Here is an 11,282-nt window from a genome sequence, read left to right on the forward strand (position 1 = left end):
GGAAATTCCAGAAATTAGGCACCATTGAGAACCCGGAGGTCTTGAGGAAATCTTGGAAGACTGGAGGTCGACATGAGTGGGGAAGAAAACGAGGCCTGGTAAGGGCCACTCAACCCAAAAGGGGCTACCATGTGCCTAAATACCTGCCCTGCACACTGTGCTCCCAGAGCTGTGCAGTGTAGTGCCCTGGGTCTAGGCAACAGCAGAAAGTGGCTTTGGGTGAGTCCTAGGGTTCCTTTCTAAGAGTCAGCCACACTGTGACTAGAACTTCAGAACAGGTCAGTGAAGACAGCTGTGCTGTCTCCTCCAACGTTCATTAAAAACAATGTAGATTCTTATCTCTCTTTCAGAAGTTTGGAAGCAGAAAGAAGAATAAATGTTATCTCCAGAATCCTTCCAGCTAATAACAGTTGAAATTATGTTATTGCCTCTATCTACCTATCTATCCATCTGTCTATCTATTTATCTATCTATCATCTATCTATCTATCTATCTATCTATCTATCTATCTATCTATCATCTATCTATCTATCTCAAAGCCCTCCTGTCTAGACACTTAAAGAACTTAAGCTGCATGGCCTATCTTTCAAACATTGTGGGGAGAATGGTTAGCATGAATAGTTATTCCAGTAACAGGGGAAATTAGGAATCTCTCTGGAGTGGCTTTTTTCAGTATCCTTATAATAGATATCTCTTTTGTTTTTTGTTTTTGTTTTTGTTTTGAGATGGAGTCTCACTCTGTCACCCAGGCTGGATTACAGTGGTGTGATCTCAGCTCACTACAACCTCCCCCGCAACCTCCAGGTTCAAGCGATTCCCCTGCCTCAGCCTCTTGAGTAGCTGGGATTATAGGCACCCACAACCACACCTGGCTAATCTTTGTATTTTTAGTAGACATGGGGTTCCACCGTGTTGGCCCAGCTGATCTCGAACCCCTGACCTCAAGTGATCCGCTCATGCCAGCCTCTCAAAGTGCTGGGACGATGGGTATATAATAGACGTCTAAATTTACCAGGCACTCTGCTAAGTGCCTACACACATTATGTCCTTTAGTCTTCACAGGCACCCTATGATGGGGTGCTGTTAATATCCTCCGTTTATGCAGGGACTTGAACCAAGGTGAAAGCCTGAGCTTTCATCCCCTCCACCTTACTCTTGCCCTAAGATGTGACATTTTAGTGTCAGCTAATGTCTGGATACAGGTGGGCATGTGGTTACCTATTTCATCCTTTATTCTCAGGGTTCAAATTGAGATATGCAATCACCTATACTCTTTATGTTTTTTCTTTTTTCTGGCTTGTGCTTCTAATCCTCTATTTGTGGCCATATTTTAAGTTAATTATTGGTACTCTAAAGGCTCTTAGACTTCCATATAGTGCTTTAAGTACACTGTAACTTTAAAGTAAAAAATTAACCACTGGGAGCTAAGCATCATTCTCTTTCCTGTGGGCTGAGCTTTAGTATTATAACAGAAATTCACTAATGAAATAGACATAAAAAGAGCCTTCCAGAAGATTTAAGAGGGTCATATATTCTGTGTAATTGTTATTTTCCTAGTTAACTTCATCTCTATTTGTGTACCTGCTACAGATTTTTAATTATGTTCAGTTATGCCATGGTTTATAATCTACATCGTCTTTTACTTCCTCTTACTGTCCAAAGTATTTTGTTTGAAGTTGGGTATGGTCTCAAACACGTCAACACCAATTCTTTGGGGTGAACTTCCATTGATAGCCACCTAGTACCTATAGGAATTTCACTGCCAATGCTATTATGGCACCTTTGGAAGGAAAAGAGGGTTAATTTGTTGCATATGTAACAGCCCTGAATTCTTATTGCTTTACAGAAAGAATGATTTTATAAATAAAATTATTTTTCCTTTTTATTTCAGGAATTACAACATATTGTTGGATCACAGCACATCAGAGCAGAGAAAGGTAAGCATGGATCCATACATCTGTATGAAATCCCACAGGGTCACTACTATTTTGGCTATAATAATATGGTTTCTCTCATCTCCAGCGATGGTGGATGGTTCATGGTTAGATCTGGCCAAGAGGAGCAAGCTTGAAGCTCAGCCTTTTGCTCATCTCACTATTAATGCCACCGACATCCCATCTGGTAAGCTCCATTTTCATCCACCCTGAAAAATATTTTAAGAGTCATTTATCAGCCCATTTCAATACTGAAACCTATTTTTAGTCTGTCACTGAATTTTTGAGAGCCCTTACTTCAAAGCCAAAGGAAAGATCATTCATCCTCAGGTGATGATTCACATCCTGGAAACTGTGATTCTCAAAAATGTCAGAATGGGCATCATCACCCTATTCATTTTCAGATCATCAGAATGGATGCTTATTTTAAATGACCGTCAGCTGAAAGCCTGTAACGTGGAAGGACAATCCTTTGTTATGCTCCTCTGTACTTTCCCAAGCTAAAGTTGACACAGCCCTGCTGCTGACCTCGGAGGTGAATGAATTCATCAGGTAGTCACATACTCAGCTATCTCCTGCAGAGGTCCAGGGAGAACACTTTAGATCCCCGTTAAGATCCTTAAGAGACAGTAACCCTCTAGAAAATGAGATCTCCTCCCCCTTCTCCAAGGGCTTATCATTTTCTCTGAGTAAATGCTTAGCTCGATGGACTAGAGACCTGATTATCTTGAAAATGAAGAAACCCGGAGGTATCTGCCTACAGCTACCCTAATACACTGGTTATTCCATCATACAACCCCCACTGGTTACTTCGCCATGGGCTAGATAGCTATCAAAAAGATAACAGGACATTACGATAGAGTGACAATTGAACATTCTTGTTATCATCATGCCACTAATGGAACACTTGAAGATCTTAAAGGGGGATCTTCAGGTGTCCTCCCTGGCACTCTACTGAAGATGGCTGAGTCTGTGACTACCTGATGAACTCTTCCACCTGTCAGTCAGGCGTTTTCCCCTTCCTCGTTACCTCTCATCCTTACTGCAATCCTGCAAGGTAGGGATTATCACGCAAATTTTGCAGACAGGGAAACTGAATGATACATAGGTTGTCATTTGTTCCCAGTCACGATGATGGTAGGATTAGAAGTAGAATTCCCGTCCCATTGATTGCTAAGTCCATGCTTTCCATGCTCTCTATTATCACATAAGCAGGCTGCAAGGTACTTGTGGTCAGTTGGCTTGGCCAGAGGGAAAGAATTCAAAGCTCTTATGTTTCTCTTTTCATGTGAGAAGTCGATTCATGTAACGTCTAATAACAGGGGTGCTAAAATCTGACTACCTGGGTTTGAGGCTCCATTGTCCTGGCTCTGTGACCTTGTGCAATTTATTGGAATCACATATGCTTCAGCTTCATCACATCTAAAATGGGGATGATGATAGCATCTGCCTCAAGGGGTAGCTATGAAGATGAAATGAGGTAGACTGCTAACATTCTTGTGTGGAAGAACGGCCATAGTAAGCACTTGGGAGTGTGATTTGTTATTTTTGAGTTCAATAAATAATTATACATATTCCACCTTTTCCCTACAAATAATTGAAGGCAAGTTCTTCTTGGAGTTAGAGAAAGAAAGTTCAAGTTTTGCTAAATTATTTGGAAAACTTTATTACGGCATGGACAAAGGGAGGATTTTTCTTGACCGAAGACACAGAAAGGGAGAAACCAATTCTTTGGCTTTTAGAGGATTTTCCAAATGACCTCTCCTGTCCCAGACACTTGCTTCATAAATGATTTTTCTTTCTGTGTGTCTATGCATGTCTTGTGGTGGAGCTACACTAATTTTCTCTGAGTGGAAAACTGTTTTGCATGTTAGCAAAGGCCATCAAATTAATACGAATGCATCAGCTGTGTGTGCTATTAATGTTCCCTACATTTATCTTTTCAGTTCACTTTAAATGGCATATGATAAATATTGCATTAGACTGTGTGCCAAAGTCTGTTTGGCAATAACAAGCATGTTTTAGTTATAAAACTCTCTCTGCAGGCACCTAGCATCAAATCATTGCCAAAATCACAAGGCAAAACTCCTGGTTATTTTCTGACAGTTATTGAGTTTGTGACTAAGTGAAATGAGTTAGTGTATACTTCTGTTTAAGAAAATAGAATCTGTGGCTCTGGCTGGGCCCACAACTCCTTGAGTCCATTTATTACCCAGTTTTGGCCAGTACTGGAGGTTTCAGAGGAAGTGGCTTTAAATTTGCATGTTCATTTTGGGGCTCTGTTTTATACTTATTTACACAAGTAAAATCAGAATCTGCCTTATATGGACTGATACCACTTGCATTTTCAAAATGTCGTAGATGAAATGCGTTGGGAAGTATTTTGTGAGGTCAGAATACATGGCTGTCTTTAGGAGGATACTCAGGCTAAATATTTGCAGAGACCTCTTCTGCGGTACTTAGCAGCAGGGACTGAAGTGTAAGGCAGGGGAGGCTGGGAAAGCTGACAGGCTGGAGTCAGAGATTGTCAGTGTGCCTCAGTGATGAAAATCCAGGTTTCCATGTGAGGCCCGCCATGTGATCACTGCATATTTTTCTCATGTTTTTACCTGGTATTACCTGTTTCTGAGTGCTCTCTTCACACTGACTGGCTCTCCTCCTTTTCCCCCATATGTGCCATGCATATTCCATTCTTTGCTCAGTTTCCCTCACTGACAATACCCTCCCTTTTCTCAGCCCATCCAGGTCTGACCCAAGGCCCCGCTGTCCTCTGGCTTCTCTGTCCCCTTCCTGAGCTGAACTCTCCTGCTTGCCATGAATTTCTGCAGCTTTCACTTGGCAGTTGCTTGTAACTGAATGTCAACCATGTACTATGCAACATGCAGAAGTGAAAATGCATATTTTATATGCTCATTTTCTATTTTCTCTACTATTATTGGCAAGTGCTATTAGGGTACAGTTAGTTGATATAATTCTTAATTATGGGCAGACTGACTGTTCCTAAAAGCACCACATAGATATTGTGTGACTGATCAAAAGCATGAACCAGTGAATGTATGAGTAAGTCAATGCACAAAATAGAGAGATGTTTAGTAGGAAATAAGGGCACTTCTTCCACATGACTTATCTAACAATGGGAATGGTAATCGGTCAAGGTTCCTATCTTCTCCTGCCTCTCTATTTCATATTCTTTCCTTGCCTTCCTAGGCCATATCTTGCTCTAACGCCAGCTGATCCATCCCATTGGGAGGGTAGACTTCTCTTCTGTTAAGAGATAACGATAAGAAAAATCATTGATTGAACAACGAATTGACTACAAGAGTGGGATAAGAATGAGGGCAGCATGGGATAACTTGAGATGGGAAGCATCTTGAATTTCATGGGTTTTGTCAATGGATCAGAGGAATTGCTTTTATTAGTGTTCATGAAGGTGTGATGATCATGCTCACTCACTTGGGACCAGATGATGGTATTTATATCTGGAGTGCTTTAATCTGGGATGACCTGAAATAAGACCTCCAATGAAAAAGAAGGGTGTTTATTGTGGTGAGCCTAGGAGGCAAGAGGGCCTGTGATGACCCCGCTGCAGATAGGTTGTGGAGCTCAGGAAATATCTTGTTTCTGGACAGAGGGATTGGAACCATTGAGTTCTTGGTCTTCTCATGATGGGTTGCTCCACCGTTGGATGGCCCTTGCTGCAGTTTTTCTCCCAAGTGGTTGAAAGAACAGCCTGTTTGGTTCCTACAGCCTAGTTTGGAGGCTCCCAGATCATATCCCAGGCTCCCAGTTCTTTAGAGATAAAATAGTAGAACATTCTCTATCTTATGGGCCTCTAGAGAAGGATGTAGATGTTCAAGGCCCCCCAAACCAGACTAGGCTGGGAAGGTAACTAGTGTGTGTTTCCTTTTTTTGTTTGTTTTGTTTTGTTTGTTTGTTTTTTGAGACAGAGTCTTGCTCTGTCTCCCAGGCTGGAGTGCCGTAGCACGATCTTGGCTCACTGCAACCTCCACCTCCTGGATTCAAGTAATTCTCCTGCCTCAGCCTCCTGAGTAGCTGGGATTACAGGCACCCGCCACCAAGCCCAGCTAATTTTTTGTATTTTTAGTAGAGATGGGGTTTCACCATGTTGACCAGGCTGGTCTCGAACTCCCGACTTCATAATCCACCCACCTCAGCCTCCCAAAGTGCTGGGATTACAGGCATGAGCCACCATGCCCGGCCATGTGTTTCTTTCTCTATGAGGTTCTCGTAAGGATTCACTCTAACCAGAGAGTTGTCAGTTTTGATGGATCTCTGGAATCCACTATAAGTCTTCATCTCTGGGCTAATTTATCTCCCTCAGCATCTCAGGGCCTGACCTAAGTTGTGGGTGGGTGTGACAGGCAGCAATGAACTTGTGGCTGCAGGAACTCTCTCAACTCCAGTCTGAGACTCAACTCTGTTTTGTTTTGCTGATTTCAAACTGCTGACCACCTTAGTTTAGTATAAGTATTTACAAAAACCTCTGGAGGAAAAATCTATTTTTGTATTTTCCACAGTATTACAACTTTCCCACCATTAGTTACCAGCTTTTCCAGTTGAATAATATTGTCCACATCAGTACAAATGTTTGATTAATTGGGTTTATCATAGAGGTATTGCCAATTTTTAATGACCCAGGAAAATACACCAAGGACCTGAAATATGAAAAGGATTGGACACACTGCTGGTTTAGAAGGTTCTTTAGAAATTTTTACTGCTCAGAAGCTGTAGCAAGAGGACCAGGTGTCACCTCATTTCAGGGGTGAGTAGGGCTAAATGAGAATTCTGGTCAGTCAGGAGAAGCTTTACAGACCTTTGGTCAGAAGGATTGTGTGAAGTTGTTAAGCTAGGGAATGCAATGCTAAGAATATGTTCTTTTTGAGCTTCTCTGGGGTTAGCTTTTCAGTTGTGCAAGCCGAGGAGGGAGACATTTGGGCTACTGGAGGTGAAGAAAAAGATTATGAGAATTGAGTTTAGACATCTGACCTTTCAGCCAAAGTTACTGTGACCCAGTTTTTCATCTCCTACTTTCCCTCTTCATGAGTTAAAAGAGAAGGTTGAGACTTGTGACGTATGGAAATTGTCTTCCTATCTTAGTTTCTTGCTTTCCTGTCTCAGTTGCCTTTGGCTAATCTCTTCCTTCAACCTGGAATGACCTTTCTGCTCCTGTCTGTGTGGCTGAATCCCATTTCTCTTAAGTTCTCAGGCTTAGCAGCAACTCCACAAAGGCACTCTTTACCCTTCCGGGTGGAAAGTTGTTCTTGTCTCTTTGTCCTTTGAGTTCCCATGGGAGTTACTGAACCTTGCCTATTGGTACTCATGCCTTAATTCTGCTCTGAACACATATCGTACTTACCCCTGGTGCACTATAGGTGCCTTGAGGGCAGGAAAAATGAGTTTTTGTCTTTGTAGCCTCTACTGTGCCTAATAAAATGCACCAATTACATCTGAATGTATTCTCCCCTTCTAGAAAAGACATCCCAAGAAGTTATTCTCCCTTTGAAATAATGACTGCTATGCTATTTTTTCTCCCTAACCTCATAGAATTGTGAAGACGTCCTTCTCATTTAAGGACTGACTTTTAAATCACATGCCCTCTCTTCTCCACAGGTTCCCATAAAGTGAGTCTGTCCTCTTGGTACCATGATCGGGGTTGGGCCAAGATCTCCAACATGACTTTTAGCAATGGAAAACTAATAGTTAATCAGGATGGCTTTTATTACCTGTATGCCAACATTTGCTTTCGACATCATGAAACTTCAGGGGACCTAGCTACAGAGTATCTTCAACTAATGGTGTACGTCACTAAAACCAGCATCAAAATCCCAAGTTCTCATACCCTGATGAAAGGAGGAAGCACCAAGTATTGGTCAGGGAATTCTGAATTCCATTTTTATTCCATAAACGTTGGTGGATTTTTTAAGTTACGGTCTGGTGAGGAAATCAGCGTCGAGGTCTCCAACCCCTCCCTACTGGATCCGGATCAGGATGCAACATACTTTGGGGCTTTTAAAGTTCGAGATATAGATTGAGCCCCAGTTTTTGGAGTGTTATGTATTTCCTGGATGTTTGGAAACATTTTTTAAAACAAGCCAAGAAAGATGTATATAGGTGTGTGAGACTACTAAGAGGCATGGCCCCAACGGTACAAGACTCAGTATCCATGCTCTTGACCTTGTAGAGAACACGCATATTTACAGCCAGTGGGAGATGTTAGACTCATGGTGTGTTACACAATGGTTTTTAAATTTTGTAATGAATTCCTAGAATTAAACCAGATTGGAGCAATTACGGGTTGACCTTATGAGAAACTGCATGTGGGCTGTGGGAGGGGTTAGTCCCTGGTCATGTGCCCCTTTGCAGCTGAAGTGGAGAGGGTGTCATCTAGCGCAACTGAAAGATCATCTGAAGGGGTAAATTCTTTTGAATTGTTACATCATGCTGGAACCTGCAAAAAATACTTTTTCTAATGAGGAGAGAAAATATATGTATTTTTATATAATATCTAAAGTTATATTTCAGATGTAATGTTTTCTTTGCAAAGTATTGTAAATTATATTTGTGCTATAGTATTTGATTCAAAATATTTAAAAATGTCTTGCTGTTGACATATTTAATGTTTTAAATGTACAGACATATTTAACTGGTGCACTTTGTAAATTCCCTGGGGAAAACTTGCAGCTAAGGAGGGAAAAAAAATGTTGTTTCCTAATATCAAATGCAGTATGTTTTTTCATTCTTTTTAAGTTAATAGATTTTTCAGACTTGTCAAGCCTGTGCAAAAAAATTAAAATGGATGCCTTGAATAATAAGCAGGATGTTGGCCACCAGGTGCCTTTCAAATTTAGAAACTAATTGACTTTAGAAAGCTGACATTGCCAAAAAGGATACATAATGGGCCACTGAAATCTGTCAAGAGTATTTATATAATTGTTGAACAGGTGTTTTTCCACAAGTGCTGCAAATTGTACATTTTTTGTTTTTTCAAAATAGAAAAGTTATTAGTGGTTTATCAGCAAAAAAGTCCAATTTTAATTTAGTAAATGTTATTTTATACTGTACAATAAAAACATTGCCTTTGAATGTTAATTTTTTGGTACAAAAATAAATTCATATGAAAACCTGCCTTGTGATTTTGTACTTCTTCTTCATGTCTCTTTTGCTCTGTGATCCTATTATTTTCAATATGGTAATGTGGCTTCTATCTCTTTCCAAAGGTTACTTGGAGAAATGCAGATTTGATTAAAAATTAGAAGCAGATTCAATTAAATTAATGATCCTTGGAATCTGAAAAATAATTTGCAAGGAATTTGTTTGCAAGGATATATCCAGATAGAAAATGGAGGCTTCTTCACTCAAAAAAGCCAAAATTTATATTATGTTGATATTGTGAGAAAAATGTGGTGCTTTGTATAAGTTCATAATGTCTTAAAGAATAACTGTGTGTGTTGTGCACATGTACCCTAGAACTTAAAGTATAATTAAAAAATAGTAAGAAAATGCACGCACACAAAAAAGAATAACAGACCTGGAGGAACACCTGACATTTTATACCTTACTATGGTAAGGAAGAATTAACAGTGTCCTGGACTCTCATTCTCATGGAAATTTATACAGGAAAGCTGTCTGACCCAGGTTGGTTACTTACGTGGGAGAGATATAAGAAAATGAGCAGCTTGGGAAGGCACTATACACCATAATCTAAGGCACTTTTCATTTATGGATAAATGTTTTTAGATGGCTGTGAGAAGGAGAGAAGAAACAGCAGATGTTACAAAGAAGAAATTGTAAAATTCAAACAGCAGAGCTACAATGGTGGAACTCAATCGTTGGCCAAAATAGACCTACTATTTAAAAACCATCAGTATGTCTAAGGTCGACTGGTATAAAATATGACTTCTGTGTTGCATGTCCCAATTGGTGAGCCTTAGTTTAAGGAAAAAATAATTTTGATAAGCAATCAGAGAGTTTCTCCACTCTCCATTGGCACTGTCTTATTATGTAGAGTGCCTCATTAGCTACCCTTGCTCTCATAATACGATTCTGTTATAGGACAAACAGGTTCATGTGCCCACTGCACAGTAACAGTCCGAGTACACTGAGACAGCAGGATCTGTGGCAGAGAAAGAGTTTAATGATCTCAGGGCACCAAGTGAGGGGATGGAAGGAGACTCAGATTCATCTCCCCCAAGGAGTTCTGGGCTGAGGTTTTTAAGGGGATTGGGAGACTGAGGGGTTAGAAAATTGGGGTCATTGACTGGCTGGGGTAAGAGGGATGAAATCATCAGGATGTGGAAACTGCATTCCTTGGTGAGGGAGCTTCTCATGGGGTCCTCTTCAGACCAGCTGGTGTCAGTAGTTTTGCTGATATGCAGGACCTGAAAGAATGTCTCAAAGGGAAAACTTAACATTTTGTGATGTTCAAGCTGTTATCTATGGAGCATTTAAAGCGAACTATAATCTTAGAGTCTACATGATTCTAAGACAATAGGCAAATAGCTATGAGGAAGGGGTCGGAGAGCAAGCTGACCTAGTGATGGATGCTGAGTGTGTTGCAAGCTTGCTTTATTTTTGTTTTCCCCCCTCTTTGCTTCCCTGATAAATTTTATAAATTTTATAGGTACAGTTTCAAATCTGTCATTTCCAAAGGTGAATGACATTGATCCATTTGTTCCATATTATTTCTTGAGTACCATCTATGTGCTAGGCACTGTGCCAGGCATGCGGATGCTATGGCACTCTCCCTGCCCTTGAGGAGTTTCCATTCTAGTTGGGAGCCAGCCTAGCAAGGGTGTGTGGTCAGCCCTAGGGTGTGGACATACACAGCGGGCTGTGGGAGCAGAGAGGAGGCTATGGAACCCATGTTGGGAGTCACAGAAAGTCTGAAAAGGATATCAGACTGGATAGGAAGTGGAGTTAAAAAAAGGGTTTGAAAGTGGATATAGAATATCCGTTACCATTTTTAACTTAGAGGTAACTGAATGTGCAGTCTCTCAAAGACGAACTAAAAATCCAAGGTCCAGGAATGAAAAAAAAAAAAAACACCCCAGGATCTAGTGAGGTAAGACATGGTGGCACCAGCCAAACTGGAGAACTAACATGGTAGAGGGCCTGCAAAGCCAAGGGACGGCCTCTATTGAAGACCCCAGGCCGGGCGCGGTGGCTCACGCCTGTAATCCCAGTACTTTGGGATGCTGAGTTGGGTGAATCAGGAGGTCAAGAGTTTCAGCCCAGCCTGGCCAACAGGGTGAAACCTCATCTCTACTAAAAATACAAAACTTTAGCTGGGTGTAGTGGCAGCCTCCTGTAATCCCAGCTACTTGGGAG

General features: G+C 41.0%; 1 protein-coding gene across 1 annotated transcript in view; it reads left to right on the forward strand.

Moving 5' to 3' along the window:
- Positions 1-9,081, forward strand: part of TNFSF11 (TNF superfamily member 11) — a 33,729-nt gene extending 24,648 nt beyond the window's left edge. Inside the window, exons 3-5 of the mRNA XM_002824220.4 lie at positions 1,892-1,937; positions 2,023-2,121; positions 7,566-9,081. Of these exons, the coding sequence (XP_002824266.3) occupies positions 1,892-1,937; positions 2,023-2,121; positions 7,566-7,987 (567 nt within the window). The 3' untranslated portion in view covers positions 7,988-9,081. The remainder of the gene's footprint in view (positions 1-1,891; positions 1,938-2,022; positions 2,122-7,565) is intronic.
- The last annotated feature ends 2,201 nt before the right edge of the window (positions 9,082-11,282 follow it).

This window comes from Pongo abelii, chromosome 14 (genome assembly GCF_028885655.2).
Source record: "Pongo abelii isolate AG06213 chromosome 14, NHGRI_mPonAbe1-v2.0_pri, whole genome shotgun sequence".
NCBI classification, from domain to species: domain Eukaryota; kingdom Metazoa; phylum Chordata; class Mammalia; order Primates; family Hominidae; genus Pongo; species Pongo abelii.